Source organism: Penicillium coprophilum (genome assembly GCF_028826855.1).
Source record: "Penicillium coprophilum strain IBT 35676 chromosome Unknown utg000001l_segment0_segment0, whole genome shotgun sequence".
Taxonomy (NCBI): domain Eukaryota; kingdom Fungi; phylum Ascomycota; class Eurotiomycetes; order Eurotiales; family Aspergillaceae; genus Penicillium; species Penicillium coprophilum.
The window spans coordinates 2,299,372-2,324,642 of NW_026622720.1; the positions used below are offsets into that span (position 1 = coordinate 2,299,372).

Sequence of the window (25,271 nt, forward strand, 5' to 3'; positions counted from 1 at the left end):
ACTACCCCCACAAGAGTAAGTCGAGTCCAGATGTCAGACGATGTGACCCTTCACGGAGAAAGACCAAACAGCGGCTCTTATCGCCTGCGCCGAAGCCATCGAAGGATCTAGCGGCCGTGCTGATCAGTTCATCGTGGGATCGACAGTCTTGGAAGAACAAACAGCAGATCCTCATTGGCAGAGATTATGTTACTTGAGTGCCATGCAATGCTTAGCAGCCCTGGCGAACTAAACATGCCATCAATTACATTGTTGCTTTCAATGAAGTGACTATGAGAGAGTCACTTATTTATCACTTATACTAGATACAGTAATCATGACGGCCGTTACTATATTATCCTCATCTTAAATCATAGTACTCCGTATCGTCAGGCCTAATACAGACAAGCCAAAGCCACCCGAAAGCTTCAACCTCCGCGGTCCAAGACACGATATCATGTGAAAGTCAGGCCAGTCTATTCCGTATGATGCTATTCGGCACTGATTTCTGCATGAAACAAAAGACCCCGCAATCTAATAACATGCCGACGGACACCGGCGGGTAGTGATAGTGATTCGCAATACGAAAGAGCCCAAAAGCTGCAATAGCGCCATAAAGATTGTATTGACATCGGCAAATGTGTCAAGCCTTTCCAGGTATCCGTTTCAAACAAATCACGGCAAATCATGTCGTATACAGCCGATAAAAATAAGAAACATCGAGCGGATCCCGCAGGGGTATATAATTTCAAGCATCATGGGAAAAGTAAGGGGTACACATCATGAGCTAGACTCCAAAACTCCAAAAAGTCAAAGCGTCAGACTTAAAAAGAATACAACCAGATTATTCGTAATCATTATTTTCGTCACAGGTACTGGGACGATAGCCCGGCCCCGGCCTCACCATCTCCATTAGTGTTTCCATCATACCCCTCGTTGAGGAGTACTTCAAGCATGTCGAACTCGCCAAGCATGGGTCCAGTCCCACCAAGACCCTGGTCAACAACTGCGGTGGAGCTATTGAAGAATTGATCAAGAGGTAAAGCGAACCAATCCGGGAGTGCGCCGGAGGTAGAGTGGTGGTGGCTATCGCCCATGTTCTGTGATGAGACATGGTTTGGCGATGACCTATCCATATCATTGGCAGGGAACGTCGAGTTCGAGTCGTAGTAATTGTGGTACACGGACGGCGGGGGCGGCATGAAGGAAACGTTGAGATTAGACGAGTTGATCGGCTGGGCAGGAATGTTCGCCAGTGGATCGTGCGCAGACCCCATCGAGTGACCCCCGGCGCCAGGGGTATCCACATATCCTAGCCCCGACCCGCCTGACGTTGTATCATGACCCTGGTTAGCGGACCAAGAAGCATTCGGGCCGTCACGACGAGCTGTTGGGTGGTCGCGTGATGGTGAATGGGGCCGAGAGCCTGGGGCCGAGGTGCGATCATGCCCCTCTCCGTCTGCGCCCCGGTCGTGCGGTGCGAAGCGCAGAAAGCGCGTTCGAATGCTGCTGGTGAGAAGCTCGAGAAGCCGGGCTACCGTGTTGCTGAGGTGCACGTCATCCACAACATAATTGCGCAGTGCCTCCACCGTCCGGTCCTGGAGGTCTAGAGAGACTCGCACATCGTCTTCTCTGGCACCTAATGTGAATGTCTATGGTTGAGATTAGTATTGTGCTTGCTGTAAATTCCGTCAGAGACCATACCTTCAAGATGAAGATCATTCCAGATAAGATTCGGAAAAAGGTTCGAATAGGTGCGTGTCTGAGACGACCTTCGGGGACAAGGCCTTCCAATACTGTCTGTAGAATTTTGCGTGAGGAATCGATGACTTCCTGGATATAATGCTCATTGACACGATAGAGCTCATTCAGAGTTTGGAACCAGCTTTGGCTGCTATTAGACGGTCCCAATCCTGGCTGGCCATTCTGGGTTTGATTATGACACTGGGCGGACTCATTGGACATGGTAGTCCACCGATCAACGACCGCTTGTAGGGCGAGGGAATTGACATAAAGACCTGGTTCTATATTAGCTGCTATCCTTCAGCGAGGCCAGTTGCGTCGACTTACGGGTGTACTCAAGCTCAATCAGTAGAACGCTCCGCATAGCCGGTGACACTTCTTTCGTTAGCTTTCTGTCCATTACCAGCGGGTAATTCACTTACAAGTAATACTGTCCAGCTGCTGCTGGAAATCCCGTAGATATGGTTGAAAGCGGTCAATCTTCTCGCGATATCTTCCGGTCCTAATCAATTCCATTGTTTGCTCACTGGATGCAAACAGCAAATGATTGGCTTGATAGACAATCTTTGAAATACTGATCCAGCAATCCTGCATCCGATCAAGATTGGCATCAGCATCATTTGCATCAGCAGACGTCGGCGTGATATCCTGGCCCCATTGAGGCAATGGGAGCATAGAAGGAATCCCTAGACGTCCACTGCTGTGAGTGATAAACACAAGAATCAGACGCCGTAATCGACGTTTCCGTGTTTGCTCAGAGAGCGGCTCATTGGCCGCCTTGGCATCTCCTTTAGGGTCGAAGACGCCAAGCTCAAAAGCCAGAGCTTGCGCTGTACTCAGTAGCATCCATGACATCCGGTCCGATCGCCAAGCCGGTTCCAGCCATTTCTGAAACGCGACCCTTCCCTCGGAGCCTTTGCTGGTATGTTCGCCGTCATGGTCCCGACTGTGCGTCTGGGGGTCTGTGTCCAAAAGGGAATTTTCATCATCGCCCGGTGGGAAATGCAGGTTTCGTGGGTGCCACTCTGTAAGAAGTAGCATAGCTTCTACAGTGCCCAATGACCTCAATTGCCCACTCGCACTCCCTTTGCCTGACGTTGGTGAACTCAAGTCAAGTGATCGAGGTCGGCCAATGCCTGATGTCCCAGCGTCGAATTTCTCTTGACCCCAGAATAGGCGTTCTATCATGCTACGCAGATATGCCCAGAGACGGTCGTGGATATAGAACGCTCGCGTATTGGCACCATCGCCCTTAGGCTTCAGATGCCTAGATGCGATCGTGAGAATTGTGACCGCCAACACCGGCTCATCAGTGAGCATTGTGCGGTGCGTAGAGGGATGAGAAAAGTCGGGGATTACAACAGGGCTCATCGGCGCGAGGTGTTCATAGTAATACTCCACATAGTCCATACCCTCTTCTACTGTAAGCCAGCCGGCCCGGACAAATCGTAATCGCGACCAAGCCCGAAGTGCATCGAGATATGCCGGCTCTGCAGGAGGGTTGTTGGCTGAGCTTTCCCTTTGAGGGCCGGGGTCGGCGATCTGGGGATCTACCGGCCCTGAAGCACCAGCCGGGTAGTATGTAGACCCACCCATGGACATTCCTGATCGAGGTGTTTTCACAAAGGACCCACCCAAGCTCCGAGGCGAGCTACCTTGTGGTAGAGGTGAAGGCCCCGAGTTGAAAGACGACACAGACTGCCGTGTAGCAAACCGATTCTCGAGGCTCTGGCGGTTGAGATCCTCCGTCCTACCCGCAGCTTCGGAGAGAAGATGTAAAGCGTCGTGGGTATTTGTAATTGCAGGCGACAACAACTCCACCGCAGTCCGATTCATCATCGGGGGCCCTCCATAGCCAGGTGCGGGGCGTTCGTTAACGGGGTAAGTGGGAGCTCGTGATATTGGCGCACTGGGCGTGTACCGCTGGGCTGTAGATGCAGGTGCAGGGGGTGCCTCGGACCACCTCTGTTGGGCACGCACAGCTTCATGATCAAACCGAGGTGGATCGGAAGGAAACGTTGGGCCTTCGACAGGACTTTCCAAGGGTTCATTCTTGGCTACCTCCCCGATCATCATTCGCTTGTCGCGATGGAGGATCGCCGCTGCCTCCACTTCATCTTCCTCAGCATCGGAGGTCTTGCGCTTTCGGCGAGTCGCTGAAAATTCACATCGTTTACTTTCGCGGCGACATCGAACGCAGGGTGGGGGGCGAGGATTATCGACGCCTTCGGGGGTTTTTTGGTCAGTCAGGCCACAAAATAAAAGGGAATGGGCCCATACTTCCTAGGTCACATTTGACCTTGCGTTTGCGACATGGATCACAGGCCTGATATCCTCGGCGGTGGTGTGCATCCGATTCTGCCTTGTATACATTATTGTCCCCCATCTCGTGGATAACAATGGGGAAGGCTCCGACACAAAGCGATGGAAAGCGAGATAAGCCTTAAAAGGCGGTGGGGGGTGTTCTTACTCCGACGACTCGGACAAAAGATGTAGCAAAAATAGAATAGAGAATAGGATTGGATTAATTGTCGAGCCAGAGATGTTAAGACGTTGAAGTCAGAGTTTGCCTCTGGACGTAGTTTTCGTTGTATAATGAGAACTCTGCGGGGTAAGACCGGAAGGGATATATATCGATACTACATGCTACTATGAAGGCTTGCATATATCTACACCTTCATTCCATAACTTTGCAAGTGCAATTCTTTCTTATAATTACAATCCCGATCTTCATGTAAATGTACAATGCTACTGAAATCAACCAAAAACAAGGGGGTGCCACTCAATTGGTGCCAATGTTCACTTAAAATGGCCGGCAGCTTCAACCCTGTGCAAATCATCTGTATCAAGGGAAGAAAGAACAAGACTTGTCGGCAGGGACTATTTCACTTTGTGTGAAGCGAGGCTGACGTTCATCCGGGACATTGACTCCCAAGCTTTGCGCGGATGGACCATCTCACCAGATGCACCACTCTCCACGCTACCACGCCGGGAAAGATTAGGAGTGGACTGCCCAACAGCAAAAGCCCGGACGCCACCAGATTTACGGGCGGGAACCACCGAGTCGCCAGAAGTAAGAACGTAAAGGAGGTACTTGAGATTGGGAAGAGTGTGGCGGATATCCAAGACGCGCAATCCTTGTTTGATGAGGATGTATTCGATGTCTTTGTTGAGTAGAAAGACCGCATACTCGAAGCGGTACTGGACACTCACTGGATAGAGAGGGTACGTGCGCTGTGGGAGTGATGCAGATATGGGATCTTGTATGAATGAGGTTGACCCGTTCGCGTTGATCGAGTATGGGAGATGCACCGACAGATAAAATGAGAGCAGATAGACCAAGTGGGCTGTGTATCCCAGTGCCGCTGCGACTACTTCACGGTCGATATCATCGAAGGTCGAGTTTGGGAGAGCCAGCCCGGCAATAGTAAATGCCAGAGGTTTGTCGGGAATGGGGTCAATAGGGTAGATCGTGAGAAGATCTTCAGCAATACGTCGGATTTGGCCCTTGGTATCCTCCTCATTTTGATCTAGCAATTTCTCGCTGGAGATCAACCTCTCCTGAGCCTCGGGAAGATGACTGCGTGTCTTTTCCTGGGCACTACGGCCCTGCTGCATCGCCTCTTTCCGGGCCTTGAGACTGGCAATAAGCTCTTCTTTGCGCCTGACTGCGGCGCGGACTCGTTTGCGCTCCATGGCAACATACTGCTTGGTAAGAGCAAGTTTTTCTTGTGCCGCAGCTGCATCGCTCGCTACATTTAGTGAGCGCTCATTCTTCTGTAGAATTGAGCTAATCTGAGCTTCCAATCTTTCCCTGGTTGCCAATGCATCCTGTACACATTCGTCCAAGTTGGCCAATTTCATCAAAGCGTCATAGGACGAGGATGGTAAAGCGGTGCCGTCTGCAATGGCTTTCTGCCTTGGATTTTGAAGCGGTGTTTCGACCAATGGAAGGTCAGTGAGGTTGGAGTACACACCATCTGGGAAGTGAAAAAGGATCGAGTTCGCAGCAAGTGGTTGGTGGAAGCTCTCCAATGTTTTCCCCAAGAACTGCAGTGATCGCAAATGCAGATGCAATTCAACTAGCAGAATGAATTCAGACATGTCACCAGTCTTTGTCCAGAGCCTCAGAGTCAATTCGTCTTTGCGAGAGACACATGGGCCACATAGATTTAAATCGAAAGATCGGAAGTTTGGGTTGTTTGCCCGGTCGACCGTTTCGCTAATATAGATCGGCTCGTTAAGGCCCTCGCAATGAAGTGAGAAGAATGTATCTGCCATGCGACTGTTGATGATATCTCCTAACTTGACCTGCCGGGTTCGAGGATTGGGGTCATTCCAGAACAAGGTACTTCTGCGACGCAACGAAGGCATTGCGGGCTCCTTTGAATTGTCATGTTGACTCGAATGTGACTTAAGATCAGTGAAAGATCGCGAGGGATGCAATGTGTGATTTTCGCTTTGCGATAGAATCTTCGAAGGCGTCTTTAAGGTATTCGGGATATCGTCATCGTCAATAGTCTTGCCGCGAGCTCGAGTCGGGGGAGGCGTCACAACCAAGTTGCGTATAGAAATTCCCTGTAAATGTCGAAGCCTACGGTTCTAATAGCTTGTCAGCATCCCGTGCCACCATGTTATCTTCTAGTTCCAATACATACCCATGCATAGAGCCATGGCCGCTCTCTGCGGGCGCCTGTATCATGTTCCGTGTCCTTATCCATAACGCCAGCCCTGCGGGGAAGCGCAGTGATTAAATAGTGCGTCACAAATAATCGAGGCCACTCATATTAAAAAGACAATCAATGGGCAAAACGCAGTTTGAAGCAATTGAATTGGTGAGAGAGAGCGTAGTGAGCTGATAAGAGACGATGCGGAGAGCAAGTGCCAAGACCTCAGCGTTCCCCGTCAAAAAATCGACCTCCCGTCTCTCTCTATCAACACTGTCTAGCGCTTCCCACCAATGCAATAAACCCACACCTCTCACTGCCCTAATTTTTCTCAGATCGACTGTACGCAGCCTCCGGTCCGGCCGTAATGGCCTCCAACGCAAAGTCATTCCAGAAAGTGCTGGACTCAACAGCACTTGCGGCCACGAAATTCATCCGCCGGCCACCGATTGATCCGACAACACCAATTCAAGGAAAGCCCCGAGTACCGGGATCAAATGCATTCAGAGAGCATCAGGACAAGGAAGGTCGGCGGTTACAGAAGGCCTTGAACTCTGTCACCCACGGCAAGAATATCTTCGTGTACAACAACATCCGCACGAAACAGGTCGTGTACTCATTGACCCGCTATCTGGAGGTGAGTTTCTTTTCCTGGCCCGGTGGGTGGGCAGCATTGGAAGCCCTTGTGTCTAGCAAAACTCCCTACGCTGCCGCACCATTCCAGCCCGCCATATCGCAAATTTCTAAATTGTCGGGCCTCTAGAAAACCAACCTTATCAAGCAATGTGTCAACCACGGCAAGAAGACCATTCCCGCCACCGTCCGTAAGGATATGTGGGTGCCATACTTTTCCGTGCACTTCAACGAGGCGCAAGTCGGACTGAACGTCTATAACCACCTGCGACAATTCGCGCTGCTGCGCCAGCTCTCCCCGCCCAAGGAAATGATCACCGTGACAAAAGAATATCTCGATTCGAAGCGGCCAACAGACCTACGGGACCAAAAGCAATGGGACAAGGAGAACATGGGAAGAGTAGGCCAGATCATGATGAAAAAGGAGCGTGCCTACGCCCTCATGAACCAGAAGGCCACCGCGATTGCCGACATTGCTTTCGTTTTGCAGAAGCACCGCGACCATATCGTGGAGGGTGTGCCGGAGAGCACCAAGTCTGGATACAAGACTGTCAAGGCCCGTAGGCGCAGACGTGAGGCTCTCCGGAAGGAGGCTGAGCAGGCTGCGGCACGCGCGGGCGAAGTTGCCTCGCTTCAGGAGCAGCTCCAGGTTGAGATTAATACGGATCACAACGCCCCCAAGGACGGATTTGTCAAGATCTTGTGGCAGGACACGTACGATGCGCAGTTTGCGAAGACCTGGCCCGATTACATTGAGCACGGTCAGCTGCGCTGGACTCGAAACCACATAATTGGACAGGAGGACCTTCCGATTCCTAGCGAGGAAATCATCGCCGATGGCTCGTTTGAGCAAGCATAGACGCTTGGTGTCATTGGGATTCTTCTCTCCTATTTCTCGCTCATTCTAGAGCAAGGTGGGATGTTTTGTGTGTGTTGATATCCACTTTTCTCTGGCTTTGGCCTGATGTTTGGTGCTTTTTGTACTTTCTCTCTTGTCTTTCTGTCTAGCTTATACTAGCATTCATAAATTGTACTTTTAGATATCTCAAATCACAAGAAAGTACGGCCACCTCTTAGTGGTCTCTTCTTTTGACATCCTGGTATCGTCTTCGTCTTCTGAGTGGGCAGTGTAAAAAGGATATATAACACGAAAGACCTCGGCGACTAATTACTGCGCTCCAAAACAAGATCTTGATTCGGTTCATTACCTTCCACAAGCGATTGTTATTCTACACAACATAGTAAACCATACCTATCGACTGATCATAATCATCCTCCGGAGTACACCTGCAACGGCAACAGGTACAACAGACAAATACATATGAACTATCTCTTTGGTTTAAACAGTCATTCGATGGAAAAAAAACAAAAGAGACTAATCTCATAGAGGCCAAATTCAGGTCAAATATCCTAATAATGGAAGACTTATGCTAACAAAAAGGCATCAAGACCACCGAGTCTGATATCTTAACAAACAAAAAGTTGAAAAATGAGGATAACGGGGAAGCCAATGTGCCCCATTGACGCCAATGGATGTGCAATGTAGTAAGTAAGCGACAGAAAGGGAAACCCCGGAAGATATTCCAGGTTGGGTACATTGCTCCCAGAAGCACCAGAAGTAGATAGTAGACGAAAAGAAAGAAATGGACACGTTCTATCAATTCGTTTTCACAGTATCAGAATGGTGATTCGGCTTCATAACATGTCGTAAAATCACTGAGTCGAGCCTGACGGCTTATCCGGGCTCCTATTCGGACTCAGGATGTCCACAGAGGGAAGGTCGTTACTCTCTTTAACTGTCACCTCAGGCCCGGGTTCTTGTTTGTGGTTTTGGCTGGCCATTCTCTGAAGAGTTTCTTCATTGGCCTTCTCTGCCGCTACCGGATCGTCTGCAAGACCGGAAGAGACGATGCTCTGCTGTGCTCTCTCGACAATCTTATCAGCCTCACTCACACCCCGGGCTACCTTCGTAGGTGGATCCCCGTCCACTCCGATCGGTTCTATATTGTGGTTGACAACATCCTTCACACGATTGGTGTCGAGGCGAATCACCATGCAAGACAGGTTGTCGGTGCTGAACCGTGCAAGTGCATGATCGACAAGAATCTTTGAGGCTTGTTGAGCATCTTGAATATTCCGGATTAGATCAACTGATTCCTGATCAGTACAGACGTCCCACAGCTATTGGAGTATAAATTAGCGTTCTTGTATCATCAGCATTGAATGGATATCAACTTACACCATCGCAGGCCAAGATGATAAACTCATCAGCATCTGGCTGGATTACTGTCTCTGTTGTGTAGGGATGCCCAGTCACAAGGTCTTTCAAGTATGCATCGCCCAAGGCACGGGTGACGGCCAGGACTCCATTCACGCGGTTGTTCAGGATTAATCCGCCAGCGTTGGCAACTCTCCTCCCTTCATTCTCATCGCTACCCTTATGGTCGTAGGATAAGCGGAGTGCTTTCCCATTACGACATAATACAATGCGTGCATCACCAACGTTGGCTGTGTACAAAACTCGTTGCCGAATAGCCTTATCCTGTAATTTTGGCAGGACGGCAGAAGCACCTGAGGTGGCTTGAGTCGGGGTTTCGATATTCTCTGAATTCGTGTCCGCTTTCGATGCCGCGACAGCTGCTGGGCCAAGGGCAGAAGAACCGGTGGCCGACTGTGAGTTGGGTATGCGATCTTCCCACCGAAGTACGGCCGTGACGGCTGTACACCCAGAGTTCTTGACGGGTAGTTTCTCCAACTGCTGATCCACACTGGTAAAAGTTTGATCGAGGAGTTCCGGAACCGGGGTGCTTGGGCTTCTGCGCATTACTTCCTCGAGAATTAAATGCAACTTCTTTCCACACCACTCTGCGGCGAAAGTCCCAGCATGCCCATCAAAAATTGCAAAATAGCCATTGTCTGTTTCTACCATAGTAGATGGATCCTCCGATGACTGCGACGGGCTAGCCCTAGAACCAACACCATTGATCTCTGGTGCGGTCGGGGAAGGAGTACCCAGAAAGTTGTAAAGATAGGCATGCGTATCTTCCATTGTCCGACGACATTTGCGATTTCGATCTTCGGTGACGCCAACGCGGAAGGATGATCGAGCAGTCGGGGCGGATTCTCCGGCGGAGTTATTGAACGACCCTTGAGGGACGCTGAGAGCAGGATCCATCTTTCCAAGCTTATGTAGCGGACTTTCCGCGATGGAAGGGCTGGTGCTGATAGCCGAGCTGTCCCGACCGTTCAAGCTCAGGGAGCTTTTGGCGTTGCTGAAGAAGTTGGCCGCTTTGGTGACGGTACTACTCCTGCGCTTCTTATCAGTAGCGGTACCCTGCTCTTCGCTTTGTCGACGGTTGAAAAGTCCAGCGCTAGGTGGAGAGAACCGTTTCTCGCGTGGACTGGTGCCGATTGAGGTCGAATCGGTTTGAAGGGCCAAGTTGCTGGTGTCGAGCCCGGCCTCTGGGAGTGCGTCTACTTTATCTTTAGGTGGGCTCGAGGAGCCACTGAACATTCTGCTCAGTAACCCACCTTGCGAAGAAAAACTGCGGCGCTTATTTCCTGCCAGCTTGATTGTATCCCTTCAAGAGGAATTGGTGGATCGGGATGGTGGTTTAGTGATGGGCGGGGGAAACACGGGGGGGAGGCTGACGTAGGGATCGGTTAATCGAGGCGGAAGTGGGAGGAATTGGGCTGCAAATGCTGAATAAATTAGTGATGAGTTTGTGGCATTTAAAAAAGAGGCTGAAATGAGAGATGAGAGGAGGTACGAAGTAAAGGAAGATGGTTTAGGCAGTGAGCGGCACAGGCGTCAATGGATAGAATCACGAGGGGAAGTGTTCTCTTCCACATGAAATATGAAACACAATAAGCCCAAAAAAGACCAATCAGAGTAAATCAAATATATGAAACCCATCAATCCTCCGAACAGGTACAATGCACATTGCGCTTTTGGGGTATATCGCGTCTGATGGTCTAGGACCGTGGACATTCCCAAGGCACCAGATAGCATAGTATCAGATGAAATCAATGAAAGGAGACTTACTGAAGATAGAATTGGGATAAGTGAAGAAAGTGAAGAAAGATGAGAGGTGGAAGAAGAGGAAAACCAACTCCGCTGACGGCTTAGGCGGCACTGGGCGGAGAGAGCCAAGATTGTCGGGGTGGAAATCAAATCTGATATACGGGGTAATTTATCTAATCCTTATTTATCTCGAATATTGTATGTCTCATCTGCCAAAGGACTTATTGGAGGTCTGTATATAATCCTAGGAATCTCCTCTTACTCTCCGCATTTGGTCGATGACGCTATGATCTTGTTTCTGCTTATCTTGCCACTTTCGGATGTTGCACTAAGTTCTTACGGCCTAAGCAATAAGATGCATTAGTTGGGGACAAGGAAGAGTTACATACATAGGAGACTAAAATAGATACTCTGTACAATAGTACGTTGAACTATCTACGTATCTAATAGCTTGCAATGTTCTCATAGTACCATGTTGATCATTGGGATTGATTTGGGGCACTCCGTAGAGCGAGATAGTATGATCATACTTGTAACCTTGGAATACATGTTAGTGCTTCTCATTCTCTTGAGTAAATCACTTCGAGGGTTAAGGAAGATGCATGTAACGGTTTGTGTGACCTTTGTACCTTTTGTACTCACATGACATACAAAAGATACTTAACTTGTGAAGACCCAGTGAATTATCATGGGGCGTCCACTATCAACACGCGGGATGTGCCAGGCCCCTGGCATGATCACCATCTCCCCCAACCGACCATCTACTGTTATTACTTTTTTTTTTGTCTCTACACGTAGGAGGAGACAGCCGCTTAGATGGCCTCGTGATATCTTGTAGGTCTTTTCGGCGATCTACTCAGCGATCTTTTCATGTCTTCTAGCGGTAAAGCCTCGAAGGAATATCCACTGGCCCGTCATTCGACTCACGATTTATTTCATCAACCACAATGCTAGTACTTTTTGGGAAGTTTACAAGAGCTATTTCCCATCTCAAAATTCTCCTTCCTTCCGGTGTAATCCCTAGATTGCAAACCCATTTGATAAGAGCCATGGCATCGGGTTCTTTGGCCCTTCCTCAATATTTCCCAGCATCAGGCTTCATTAAGGTTGACCAAATGGTGAATATCGAAGGAGAAAAGCTTCCTCAGTATGTTGCAGAAAGCTACTATCCTACATACATTGGTGAAGTATTTGCATCCAGATACCAGATTGTTTCTCAGCTTGGTTACGGGATGTCTTCTACCACCTGGCTCTGTCGCGATCTTATGTGAGTAAGTAGTCATTATAAGCAAAAGGCATTGTCTAAATATCTCCAGTAATCATGGCTTCCATATATCGAAAATCCGCGTCCGTGACTAACAGCCAGTTAACGAGATTGCAGTCTAATCGCCTGAAGAACGCGAGCGACCACTTTGGTAAGCGACTTGTTCGCCTTCTCCTCGATTAGTTTGAAAGACCCGCCCCCTATGGAAAACATATCTGTCTAGTCTATCAGCCTCTGGGCATGAGCTTTGATGAATTCCAGAGCTTATGCCCTGGCAACAAGTTACCTCATGACCTGCTCCAAAAGAGTGTCCAGCTTACTTTGATCTCTTTAGTCTTTGTACATGGAAATGATGTTGTACATACCGGTGAGCTCTATTTACTGAAGCTCAGTACAAAATTGACTAATTTATTTCGAAAAATTTCAACAAGCAATATACTTCAAGAAATCGAAGATATCTCGGCTCTCCCTCAGCGGAAAACTATAAGCCACCTGAGGGGATCGCTGAAAAGATCACCCAAGAGAAAGCTATGTGATACATCATCAGGCCCCAAAGATTCTTGGCTCCATTGTTATTCCGGGTAAACTACAGGGGTGTTGAGTACGGAGTATTTCGACTCGGGATTTCACAATCTGCTTTGAGGTTGGGCCCCTAATATCACCCTTTTTATATGGGAGAGATGCAACTACGCATGGGCTACGATGACGTCGCTTGGGAGAAAAGCGAAGAAATCTCTCAAACATGGAATGCCCAGTTTGTTTAGTCCCCTTGGAAGCAGAAAATATAGAAAAAAAAACACCTGTAATGATTGAGGTCAGTTGAGGTCATATAGTGACGTTCAAAGAATCTTTACTATGCGCTATCAAGCGCGGTCTAGTATAGATCTGATATGTGTTTTCAGTGTTTTCTTCCTGTGATCTCAAATTACAGGATATGATCAAGCATATGCAAATTTAAGTACCAATCGAGGAAGACAGAAAATTTTGTCCCACTGCCCTATTGACACCCGGATTTCTGGCCCCCAGGTCTCAGTTATACTCAGCCTCCTCTCTGTTTTCTTGAGGCTCAAATAGAATGTCCTCCCCTCCGACATCCATCGCATCGCATACATGCTATAGAAATCCAATAATCAAACCCCATTTGTTTCTTTCTCTCTTCACAACAGATTACCATGTCATATTGTGGCTATAGCTGCTCGCCGTCGTCGAAGCCCTCTCCTCTGTCCCCCGATAGCGACATTACGGGCATTGGAATAGTGATCAACTATATTGCCACTGCGAGCATTGCTGTATTAATCATTTTAGTATATTACCTCGGGATATATCAACCAAGTCATGACCCTTTCGGCGGGGATGATCAAGCTGATGATCTATTTCGCCCTAACCCCGTGGACGAGGTATTTCTACGAGCAGTACGGTGGGGACCAAAATATATTCTAAGATGGACCTTCAAATCTCGCCGAATGAGCGCCAAACTCCGTATTCGACTTCAACAGATTTTTATCAATGTAGGTTTTTCCCCCGAATCTCCCGACTAAATGGATATATCGAGATAATCTGGGTGTTAACGTGCCAAAGTGTCTTCTGGCTATGAGCGACCTCCAGATCGTCACAGGGCTCTCGATCTTGATCAGTGGATTTGTACAACTTCGATGTGGCCTTGCGGCCTATCATTGGCTGTTCATTGTCAAACTGGCTTGGTTCTCCTGTCTAACTCATTTGTCGTGTTTAACGGTGTTACGCAGTCATCTCTATAAATATTCTGTTGAGCGCCTGTGGCGATTACTTGCTATGGGTGGGCTTGCCACATTCCTGGTTACTGGACTCTTATCGACAGCAAATAGATGGTGGGAAGAGCTGGATCTCAATGGAAGTATGGGTAGTCCCGCGATTTGCCATATATGGGAATATCCAGGGTCGCAGTCATCTGATATCGCGTTTTGGTCAGCGCTGGTTTCTGCACTTTTGATTATCATTGCGTTTGTCTCTCGGATTATCAAACTACACAAAGCTCTCTCTGTGGGTGTTTTTGGTCATGCTAGAAGCTGGCTTAGCATTCGAGCACGACGAATCCTGCGAGTCATCTTTGAGTGGGCCTGTAAAGAGCGGCATCCGCACAGCCTCAGACGTTCGCTTTGCTATCGACCCCTTCTGGTTATCTTCTTGTTTGCGCGTTTAGTCTGCGATGGATGGAGCTCAGTCTTATTCGAGGTACGCTGCTTATGAAAATGCTGTCTTTTCATGCCTAACTTGAAACAGGTGAGCTGGTTAGTTCTCACTTTTTTATGGGGTATATGGCGTGTATCAGCCGACCTCTATACGTCAGAAAGTCTTATAAGTGATTGGACATTTGGTCAGGTTGTGGCTGTCATGTTACTAGCAGCCCCATTGATCACAATGATGCAGTACTTCAACAAAGGTAAGCTTATGCTTCCGTTCCCTCTGTTCCTCAATCTAACAAGGCAGATGTCACGTATAGTCCCACAGCAGGCTTGGAGAGTACTTCCAATCAACCCACACTACATGAATCTCAAACACCCGTTTTGATACCCATGTCAATGCATGAAGAGCTAATTGATCTCGAAAGTCCCGACGGGGACTTTGGCTCGTATGTAATCATCTTGAAAGCAAGTGTCTTCTATGCTTTTTTTTCCCTTGTCATGGGGGCAGGCCTTGTACTTTGGTTGTCCGGGTCTAGAAGTCCACTGTATGGAATCATACTCATTCCCTATGCATTTATATTCATGACTACTGGAATGTATGGAGTTGTCTTGTTTTCACTGCTTATCGGAGTCTTCAAAGGATACCGGTGGCTGCGTCTCCTTCTACAATTTGTGAACATTTCCTTCTTTATGCTCACTGCAGTCTTTTCAGTCTTTGGGCCTGCACAATTTGGTCTTGCTTATCCTCTAAATCGCATTGTTAACGCCTTTTCATGTGTCCAGATCGGTGCTTTTATATTGTACATTATGGTAGCTCTTGCATATAGGTTCATCCCTAGGTGATTTTCAATAGGTACATACTGAACAGATATACAAGATAATTTCTGGCAAGGCTGTGGCTCTCTCTTTCCCCTTAATGCGCACTACCGCGCCTTTTTTACAAGGAGCATTGTATATATCCGGAGCGGTCTAATTAAACACCGATCATGATAGACCATAGTAATTAAATCAGTGAGCCCGTGCAGTGCCTACAGAGTTACCTACGTAGGCTCGGGGGTACGTGTGGCATCAGTAAGTTGCGGCTCGTTAATCAAGTGTGATGTTTTGGCGAGTGAACGGCCAGTAGATAGCTAGTTAGGGCAAACAGGCTTCAGACTCTCAGGCCACAATTAGCCATTACACACCCAGATGTGATATTCATCGGTTGTGTAATTCATTCTCGTTCAACTCTTAATCACTTGGCATCTCTGCTGATCTTTAGTGGGCCTTGAGGCTTAAGTGTCGGGGGTTCGGGACTGCCCCTGAACATATCGTGATACTAGACCGGATTCATATCAAAAACCTCGCTTATTCTACTTATCCCCCTGGAACGTGAATAATTCTGGGTATTAATAGACCCTGTATATTTTTTCTGTGAAATATACCCCTTTAATCTCTCACTTCTTGCTGGGAAGAATTAATATCAACTATTCTTACCCTTTTCCAATTTTTAGCAAAATGGCCTCCACTGTCATTCGCCTCTTCGCATTGTCTGCTGCTTTGGGCCAGGCGACTGCCGCCTTCAGCCTTAATACTTCTGGTCCTAGCTGGGACTATACAACTAAGGATCTAGCAGACACGACATCGCAGGCTTGCAAGGACGCCTACAGTGCCAGTATCAACTGTGATGAAACCCTCCTCAAGATCGTGGCGTCTATGGATCCCGACTTCCACCCACAGTCTCCAGACTTACAAGCTATGTGCACTACGACATGCAGTGAGTCGCTGTCCAAGTACATCAAAAACGTCAAGACTGCATGCAGCAAAGATGGGGATCTAGCCGGGATTTCCAGCGGGAATCACTATGTCTATGAGGCTCCCGTGGCCACCGTAGGCGAGGTTTTCCAGTACAATTACCGCAAATCTTGTGCAAAGAGCGGGTGAGATCTGTAGCCGTTTGCTCCGGGTGTAGTTGCTTACATTTTCGCAGATCTGATTACTGCTACTTGACGTACCCCGGAAGCGATGATTGGGCCAAAACCGACTTCCCATGTAGCGACGAGTGTGCAATCAAATTTTTCCAAAACGCACACGACGAGCCTGGCTCGGGCTATTTCTTTAGCTACTTCGCTCTTGGTAACCAATCCTCATGGTGGGAGGATAGATTTGCCGGGGGTTGGGAAACTGTGGTCCAATGCGAGGGTGGGAGCGATGTAAGCTCTTCTAGCACGGCGCATGTTTCGACGAATACCGATATTGTTGACAAGGAATCATCGACCAGCTCAAGTAGCTCCAGAGTGGCTATCTCTACGACCTCAACATCAACTGCAGCGGTGACAACCACGCCGGTTCGGTCTGCCTCGGAGACTACTTCAACTACAGCCACCAGTGGTGCTTCGAGGCTCAAACCTTCCTTTTTCTTTTTTAAAATCTCCAGGCATAGATTTGTTGACTTAATGTAATGGAAGGTTAGATCTTCATCTTCGTTGTCTTCAAAGATTCAAGTAAATCATCCACTTGTCGGTATTATAACAAGACTGTACATAATCCCTGTTTCCTGCGTCAGTCTCGTGTTAATATATGCGCAAGTCATACAGCGATATTCAAAATCACCTTTACCATGTACCATTGAGAGCGGCCTAATACCTGACATGGATGAATGAGATGTGATTGCAACCTAACAGGATGTGGTCATACATATTCATATTAAATCACACATAGAAGGAGAAAAAAACAGAAGACTTGGAATAAGACCTATGACCACGAACTAAAGTCTCCAAAGCCTCCAGTCCCCTTGACCTTTTTACGAGCGGGCTCAGGCGCAGGCTCATCGTCCAAGAACTCTACAATCTCATCTTCTTCCCGTCCCTCCCGGTCTGCCAGTGCTGCCTTCAAATACTTTCCAATCCCCGATGCACCGCCATCTTTCGAGTCCCCGTCGGTACCACGGACTCGCTTCCCGGTCCATGTAACACGATCATCGTCTGCACGGCGAGCAGTCTCGTCCTCCTCCTCCGCAGAAGGACCCGTGGCGCCTGAGGCCCGCGCTTCTTCGGCGCGCTTCTGGGCCAGGAAATCGTCGAATGGATCAACGAAGACTGTAATGTCCTTGATGAGAATATCGGGGGTAGGACGGTTCGTATTTGGTTCCACCGGGTGGACCTCTAGCTTATTCAAGGTAGTTGATGAAGGAGTTGGGTCGTCGATGAGACGGCCGAAGACAGTATGCTTGAGGTTGAGATGGGGTAGAGCTCGATAGGCGATAAAGCTGAAATCACATGTTAGCGCTCATTGATCCAGGGGAATCACAATATACCACTTACAATTGACTACTATTTGTGTTTTTGCCCTTGTTGGCCATGCTCAGCGTCCCCCTGGCATCGTGTTTCAGAGGCCCCTCGAATTCATCTGCAAAGTATTTGCCCCAGATACTGTCGCCGCCTCGTCCAGTGCCAGTTGGATCGCCGCCTTGGAGCATGAAGCCCTTGATATTGCGGTGAAATGGTACATCTCTGTAATAACCCTTCTTGGCCAACTGAAGGAAATTCCACACGGCTTTGGGCGCATGTTCAGGATACAACTCCAGATTAAGATGCCCGGCGGTGGTCACGATGCGCGCGTAAGCCTTGGCCTTCACGCGACCTCGCTTGAGCATGTATTCTTCCTCCGATAGTACCGCTAGCTCGGCAGATGTGTGTGGTGTCAGTCCTGTGCTAGTGAATGAGGCAGCCGCCTTGCCCGTCGTGAAACGTGCAGCGTTGTAGGGTGTTGGCTTTCCTGGCTGCATCTTAGATGTCACATTTGCAGCTCCGGTCTTCGAAACTGCTTTTGTATTGGCCGCAGCAGAACCAGCCTGCTGAGCACGCTCTGCCCGTGCCTTTGCAACCGCCTCCTTCGCTTTCAGGATCTTCGCCGCGCTACCGAGCGCATTGGTGTTGACACTCCCGGAGGTGTCTTGGCCCTCCACGATTCCTGACTCTCCCTCCTTGATGTAGTTAAATGAGCTGAGGTTGCGCGACTCAATATTCTGCGGGTCCTGCAAGGTGATAATATCTTTTCGGCTGAATTCCTCATCCGTGACCAAGTCGCGCCACAATTTTCCCTTAATGTTGAGTCGCTCCACCGTATCCCAGGAGAAAACATTTCCTGTATTCCGTAACGCGACGATATGTGTATTATCTGTCAGAACCTTATAGGTCACCGGGTCGACGTAATCGCCATCCTCGTTCTTCGCGATGGTCAACTTAATCAAGTCCGAGCTCTTTAGCGGGGTCCCGTCGACGGGGTTGGTCCCGTGCTTCTTGATCCATGGCAGAATATTTGTGAGGTCAAAGAGCGTTCCTGTGGGCGTGCAAACTGGGTGTGAGAAGGGTTGGAGGGAGAGAGAGCAGAAATTGAACGGCAAGCGCTTGAACGCGGCGTGTGGACCACCCTTCTTGGCTTTGGAGACTCCAGCGCCAGCACTGGCCGAGAAAGCATCTTCCGATGCCCACTCAGAGTGTGTGATCTAGAGGAAATACAACTATCAGCAGAGATTCAAGATGCGATAGAAAGGTGGAATGCAGAAAATGGGGGTGTCGCATACGTAAAGCTTATCGGTTCCTATGATCAACGATGTGAGTTTGAATCTGTGCAAGCCATGAACACGCGCGAAACATACCTTTTCCCATAATTGAGTATCAAGCTGTTCTACGCTGTAGCAACTTTCGTGCAGCGATCAAATGACGGCACGCTTACCGCTTTGAGATTAGTACCGGACTAATGATATTGCCAGAAGTATATCCCGTACGGAGTACGGAGTAGAAATCCCATACCTAGGTTTATCGCGAACACTTCGACAGTCAACCTAAAACACAAGGATGGAGTTGATGGTAAGAAATAAACATATTTAGGTTGATCGTCATGGACGTACTAGTAGAAACAGCCTCCCTTTACAAGTGCACTTGTGATGTCGAGAGCGGTCTAAGAACAGGATTCAGGCATTGAATCAATCTACAAGTACTCCGTATATCACCAGCTTCTACAGGGGAGAGATGTAAGCTTCAAATTGCATTTTTGTTATCCTACTTCGACATTTTGAGTTTTGGAGCTATCTTGTCCAGATCTTGAGATCAGAGCAAGGCCAGTGAATAATCATACATGTACAAGTGCTACCTCCCCATTGGAACCCATACATCATTAAAACAAACGCCGTGGACGGAGCTTCTAGCTCCGTCTAAATCATCACGCAAATTGAAACGCCTTTGATGACAATGTAGATCGTGGTAATTCATGTAATTAGGAAGGGTTGTTGTGTTTAGGAAGCCATGGGTTGGTACTTCAATGGCACAACCCATTTGTTCCCAAAGTCAATGCCGTGGCGGCGACGGGTACCGTACTTTCTCCAGACGATCTGAGGGATACCAATGTCGGCAACTGCCAAATTCCAGGACAGTCTTTCGCCAGACAGAAGAGCATTCAGCACACCAGTCTTGGGCGCTCCGAGGCACACCACAGATGTGGCATTGACGCAAAGCCGGCCACCTTCGACTAGAGTGACCTCGCCTGTAAGTTTTGCTGTGTTAGTCACACTGGTTTGAACTGGTTTTCGCAAAGACATACCAGTAGAAGCATTGAGTCCGGAGGGGACATCTACAGACAACACATCGACATTGCTGCGGTTCATCCACGAAATCATCTCAAAAGCCACACCTTGGTCGTCAGTTCGAAGGTCATCAAAGGACAGATGCATGCCAAACAAGGCGTCAATAATCAAATCGGGGCCCAGGTCTGAGGTGGCCAAGCGAGCGGATAGTTCTTCCCATTTGAGCACGCGTCCCCCAACCTTGCGGAAAATATCAAGTTGTTTGCGGCAGTTCTCTAGCAATTCAGCTTCGTGTTCGAGCCCGAGCAAACAGACTGTAACCCGGTGGCCACGGTTACGCAGATGGCGAGCAGCTGCAATAGCCCTTGCCCCAGTACGATGGTTGCCAGTAAGGATAAGCATGGTGGGTGCAGCAGCGTCGTTGGACAGAAGAGCCACAGCGGCCTCCGCTATTCCCCGGCCTGCGTTCTCTGTAATGATCTCATCGGCCAAGCCAAACTCGGCGACCGAGATTTGCTCGATCTCCAGAGTCTGCAAGGGGCTCACTGTGGGACAGCTGCGATTGGTGGTTGTGAGCCGAAGAGATCCAGCGCCAGAGACATTGGGGGCTACCATAGGCGATACTGACGATCGGCTTGGTCGAGGGCTGGTTGTACGAGAAATGTTGACGTGAAGCTGGCTGCGGCCAAGCGCACTGAGCTGTGGCACCATTGGCGGGGCCTGTATCGTGCTGTCTTTGCGGGCAGGCTGAGCATGTGCAGGCGCTCTTGACCGCTCACGTCCGGAAAGGGTCTCGCTGCTCAGTTTGATTTCACTAATTCCTTCAATATCATCCCCGGTGTCACTGTTCAGTGGGCTATCGAGTACATTCTCAGTCCAGTGTAAGTTCTTTCCGCCGTTGGTGCCCGGCTTGACTTTTCGGTTGAAGCTCACTAGGCGCTCTTCGTCTGCGGTAGTGTCATCGTTTCGAATTTGCTCAAATACAGTTCGCTTGTCAAATTTGGACAGGTTGCTTGCAAAGTCGAATTCGCCCAGTTCCTGGATATCGGTAGCATCTTCAGTTGCCCAGCCACTTGGATCTTCGGCATAACGGCGCGACTTCTTTTTGCGAAGTTTAGTTCCAGACCGGCTCATAGCTTCAGGTGAGCCCTGGAATGTAGGGGCGGCTGGCTCCACAAATGCGGTTTGGCGCCAGCCTTTGCTCTTCGGGTTGGTGCTTGCTGCGGCGCCATGCTTAGCAACGTATCCTCTCTCTTCCCGTAAATTTTCTTGATTGCCACGTCGGGTCCGTTTTGGTGTCTGCTTGGAAGGTGACAGTTCCTGCGGGCTTTGGAGTACTGTCTTGTGGGGCATCCCTTGGGTTCCGATCTTACCACTGTCTGCATTCAATTCCAGGTTGCTGAATGGCTCACTCAAAGAGGCTGATACTGCTGCGGGGATTTGGTTGGCGGGCACAGCTGTCGGAACATTCTCAGCAAACGCTTTAGATGTGAGAGGGGCTTTCGAAAAACTCAGAATAGCCGGGTCCGTAAATTGTTGCTGAGTTGGAGTAGATTGAGTGGGAACTGGAGGTATATTCATTGCTGGATACATTTGAATATTGGGATTGGGTTGATGCTGAGGTATTTGCTGACGGTTCGTAGGAGCCTGTGTATTGGTTTCAAGAGACAGGTCGATGATAGCAGAGGCATCAATGGAATATTGAGGTAGGCGTTGACCGTTCCAGAGAAATGTGACTAGGCATCAAAAGGTTAATAATTATTAGGGTACGTATTGGAATCATTCATAGCTCACCATCCTGGAGCAGCAAGCGCTGCCCAAAGACGTTGGCGACCTGGCCCACCAGCCTTCCACCCTGCGGCTCTCGCAATGTCACCAGCACATTATAGCCAATGAATTCAGAAGCCATGATGATTGTGAGCTTTCGTAATCCAGCTAAACAACCATCGGGTGTGCAATTTTATCTGTTTGCAAAGCGCGTCAAACTTGAGGTGACCCTACGGAGTCAGGACGAAAGAGCTGTGAGACACCGGCAGCTAATCGTGAAGCACGTGATTTATCTTATCGATAGGAGATAAGCAATATAAAACCACCTGGGCAACCTTGGAAGCCTCTGGGGCTGCCCAGGTGAGATGTCAACCATAGAAGCTTGGTGACTTGAGGAGTTACATGTGTAAGTAAACATCCATGGATGCCCATTTTGAGCAATCTGTATAATTTCTATGATCAAAAATTTATAAGTAATTGGATATCGATGTTATTTCTGATATGGGAAAAGGAAAGGTAACCTCGCAATCTTATATATGGATCAAAAGTCTTCGTCATCAAAGTCATCCGGGTTCAAGACATGTGACGTCTTGGGCTTGTTGAGCTCTGTGATAGAGACAAGGTTGGAGTAGAAGTCCACCACTTTCGGATGCACCATCACTTTACGAGGCTCGAATCGAGTAACCTGAAGTCCCTCCTGTGACACTGCGCGACTCAGGGCCACATAAGCCTGACCCTTTTCGAACACTCGACCCAGATCGACTTTGACGCGTTGAAGAGTCTGGCCCTGAGCCTTGTGGATGGAAAGAGCCCACGCCAATATCAATGGAACTTGTTGGCGCTGGGCTTGCACTTCTCCGTTGGGAAGCTCAATCTTCCACGTCTCCGGTTGACACAATAGATGACGTTCTGACCCATCAGGCTGAAGAAAAGATACCAGCGGCCATTTCCGAGCCATTGACGCCGGACCCTCCTTGTACCCCATTGGTTTGAGCTTTTTCCGAGCTCGGTGAGCCCGTTCATCATCGCTTGCAGTCGCATCATCAGTAAAATTCTTGTCATTTTCCTTGTAGGAATCAAAGTAATCTTCGCTCATGAAGGCCACTACTTTTCCAATAGAGCCATTGACGAGAGAATCCTCCATATTCTTAATAAGCATCACTTGAGCACCCTTCTTCAACTGAATCATAGGAGGGGCCATGCAGTTTGACAACAGTCTGTCGCGATGCTGCGGGTCCTGGATTGTCCCAGAATCCACTGCGTTGAACCTCATGACCTCGCCAGAAAGTCTCCCCATCCGTGCCGAGTTGGCACCATCCACTTCAGCGCGCGTTGGGAACCTATCAAAAGTCAGCTTTGGCACCAATATACTTATCATATAAGACATACAGTTCCGTTGCTTCAATCTGGTCATTAACATCAAGGGGCCGAGAGAGCCGTCTAAAAGCCTCAATCGTGCTAGGGGTGATTTTCCCCAGTCGCATTTCATTCAGCATATTAGCAAACTCTGGATCTCGCTGACGGAAAATGTTGGTTAAAAGAATCGTGTGTTGAATACAAGTTGTCCAGGAAGCAGCTGCAAATGCAAATTTCGCCTCCCTGTTGCTTCCGTCTGGGACAGGGGGTAGTTGGAAAAAGTCGCCTGTTACAACAAGCTGGATGCCTCCAAAAGGACGACCATTATTGCGGATTCGCCGGGCAATCTCTTCGAGTTTATCAAATAGATCCCCGTCTACCATGGAGACTTCATCGACAACAAGGACCTTGGTACGCAGCCAGCGATTCCGAGCTTTCTGGTTTTTCTTAATCTGGAGGTTGTTAGCATCACCTGTTTTTGAATGAGTAGAGAAACCCCTGCCTTTTTCACTAGTTCGGGCACTGGCTCTTTTCCTAGACCAATCCCGGCAAAACTATGAAGAGTCACACCCCCGATGTTGCAGGCCGCAAGACCTGTTGATGCTGTGACTGCAACTCGATCGGGTTCTTTGCGATATTTGTTGCGGAGCTTCGCAATAATCTCCCTCATGAGTACCGATTTTCCCGTGCCTGCAGAGCCAGTGAAGAACATGCTCTTTCCACGGTCAACGACAGCATCTAGAACAGCCTTTTGCTCGTCACTCAGAAAAACACGGGCAATCTTCGAATTCTGTTGTTTCGGTTTCCCGTCGCTTTTTTGAGTCTTCTTGTATTCTTGTCGCAATTCTTTCTGCTCCGCTTTGATGGTACTCTCGGACTTATTCCAGGGCTCTGCGGGCTTTGGACGTTTGGGCGTCACAAGGCTCTTTTTCTTGTCTTCCCGGGGTTCCTCTTCTTCTTTAGTCCACGGGAGAGTACGAGGTTTCTTCACGGGCGGTTGGAAATGAGCGGGGGGCGATGATGACCACGGTAACTGGATACTGCTGGGAGGGACTGCTGCTTCTTGGGATATGGATGGAAGATCGGGGTAATTGACGTCTGCTAGGTTTTCGTTGCCGTAAACAGACTGACCGGTTCTTGATGTGTCAAGACTTGGATATGTGACCGTCTTCGGGATGATGGAGCCATTGACGCTCGGCGCGATCAATGGCTGTGGCTCATCAAGGTCCAGATCATCATCGAAGTCATTTTCGTCGAAATAAACCGCATTATGGAGGGACCCTAAGGAAGACCCGGCGATCTCGATTTTTCGTTTGACACCACCGGATTGTGGTTGGGATTGTGGCTTCGAGGGTGCCGTTGCGTTGGTACGCAATAGGTCCGTCTGGTGGAGAGGTTTTGGGCCACTGCCTGGGTGGTCTTGGAGTGCTTTCTTGAACATTTTCTCGGAGGCTGCGGCGGGTCGAGAGGAGGATGAATACGCAAAAGAATTCGGTAGGCTCTTTGGGCAAGTTAAAGAGACCAATCGAATTATGTGTATGCCCCGCGCCCTCAATCTGGCAACATGCATAAAAAAAAATGCAAAATGCAAACCAAGACAACGAGGTCGCGCCAGACAACTCCGATAGGGACGCAGATCGATTTTCCATAACGCGTTACAGACGCGATTATCTACACGTGACAGGCCACTGATAAGGACAACAACTCCACCGATGTCTTGGTGCAAACAATACTGAATATAGATTGTCTCACTGGGTTTGTACTTTTCGTATATTTTGAGGCTCTGTGGGAATCTCTTGACACTAGCTAGAGTATTCCTTCTTTAAGAAAATCCAAAAATTTTGGGATTTTTCTGGCAACTAACGACCATATTACAAGACGTCGTTTTAAATATATAGTTCAGAATCATGATAATCAATACCCTCAACACATTGGCTCAAGACAACTTCGAAATATAAGCTACAACGCTCTACATGCAATGAGATACAAGAAGCTAGATTATGGACTGTAGTCAAGTGCAATTTGTACCTACATCCAAGTATAGTCAAGGATATGCGAGGAGACACCATATCACGTGATCGTCATTTACCGCAAAACACGGGCGACGAGAATG

At 48.7% G+C, this 25,271-nt stretch overlaps 9 protein-coding genes across 9 annotated transcripts; 3 read left to right on the top strand and 6 right to left on the bottom strand.

The window, feature by feature from the left end:
* Positions 1–845: 845 nt before the first annotated feature.
* Positions 846–4,108, bottom strand: N7500_000866 (Zn(II)2Cys6 transcription factor domain-containing protein; the record flags this gene model as incomplete). The annotated part of the gene is made up of 5 exons (XM_056672012.1): positions 846–1,631; positions 1,684–1,997; positions 2,050–2,097; positions 2,145–3,947; positions 4,003–4,108. 5 exons carry the CDS (start codon positions 4,106–4,108, stop codon positions 846–848), a joined length of 3,057 nt encoding a protein of 1,018 aa, XP_056537585.1.
* A 494-nt stretch (positions 4,109–4,602) lies between these two features.
* N7500_000867 (putative UV radiation resistance protein (UVRAG)) lies at positions 4,603–6,443 on the bottom strand (the record flags this gene model as incomplete). The annotated part of the gene is made up of 2 exons (XM_056672013.1): positions 4,603–6,324; positions 6,381–6,443. 2 exons carry the CDS (start codon positions 6,441–6,443, stop codon positions 4,603–4,605), a joined length of 1,785 nt encoding a protein of 594 aa, XP_056537586.1.
* Positions 6,444–6,756: 313 nt separating this feature from the next.
* Positions 6,757–7,881, top strand: N7500_000868 (mitochondrial 54S ribosomal protein mL67; the record flags this gene model as incomplete). Its single annotated transcript, XM_056672014.1, has 2 exons — positions 6,757–7,026; positions 7,153–7,881. The coding sequence occupies 2 exons, from the start codon at positions 6,757–6,759 to the stop codon at positions 7,879–7,881; spliced, it is 999 nt and encodes a 332-aa protein (XP_056537587.1).
* Positions 7,882–8,735: 854 nt separating this feature from the next.
* ptcG (type 2C protein phosphatase PTC1) lies at positions 8,736–10,536 on the bottom strand (the record flags this gene model as incomplete). The annotated part of the gene is made up of 2 exons (XM_056672015.1): positions 8,736–9,203; positions 9,262–10,536. The coding sequence occupies 2 exons, from the start codon at positions 10,534–10,536 to the stop codon at positions 8,736–8,738; spliced, it is 1,743 nt and encodes a 580-aa protein (XP_056537588.1).
* A 1,831-nt stretch (positions 10,537–12,367) lies between these two features.
* N7500_000870 (uncharacterized protein) lies at positions 12,368–12,895 on the top strand (the record flags this gene model as incomplete). Its single annotated transcript, XM_056672016.1, has 2 exons — positions 12,368–12,461; positions 12,534–12,895. 2 exons carry the CDS (start codon positions 12,368–12,370, stop codon positions 12,893–12,895), a joined length of 456 nt encoding a protein of 151 aa, XP_056537589.1.
* Positions 12,896–15,969: 3,074 nt separating this feature from the next.
* Positions 15,970–16,913, top strand: N7500_000871 (uncharacterized protein; the record flags this gene model as incomplete). Its single annotated transcript, XM_056672017.1, has 2 exons — positions 15,970–16,391; positions 16,442–16,913. 2 exons carry the CDS (start codon positions 15,970–15,972, stop codon positions 16,911–16,913), a joined length of 894 nt encoding a protein of 297 aa, XP_056537590.1.
* A 292-nt stretch (positions 16,914–17,205) lies between these two features.
* N7500_000872 (PPIL2 family peptidylprolyl isomerase) lies at positions 17,206–19,121 on the bottom strand (the record flags this gene model as incomplete). Its single annotated transcript, XM_056672018.1, has 4 exons — positions 17,206–17,719; positions 17,775–18,958; positions 19,037–19,053; positions 19,112–19,121. The coding sequence occupies 4 exons, from the start codon at positions 19,119–19,121 to the stop codon at positions 17,206–17,208; spliced, it is 1,725 nt and encodes a 574-aa protein (XP_056537591.1).
* A 626-nt stretch (positions 19,122–19,747) lies between these two features.
* N7500_000873 (mRNA decapping enhancer EDC3) lies at positions 19,748–21,944 on the bottom strand (the record flags this gene model as incomplete). The annotated part of the gene is made up of 3 exons (XM_056672019.1): positions 19,748–19,995; positions 20,053–21,771; positions 21,830–21,944. 3 exons carry the CDS (start codon positions 21,942–21,944, stop codon positions 19,748–19,750), a joined length of 2,082 nt encoding a protein of 693 aa, XP_056537592.1.
* Positions 21,945–22,343: 399 nt separating this feature from the next.
* Positions 22,344–24,728, bottom strand: N7500_000874 (DEAD/DEAH box helicase; the record flags this gene model as incomplete). The annotated part of the gene is made up of 3 exons (XM_056672020.1): positions 22,344–23,142; positions 23,192–23,610; positions 23,670–24,728. 3 exons carry the CDS (start codon positions 24,726–24,728, stop codon positions 22,344–22,346), a joined length of 2,277 nt encoding a protein of 758 aa, XP_056537593.1.
* Positions 24,729–25,271: the final 543 nt, after the last annotated feature.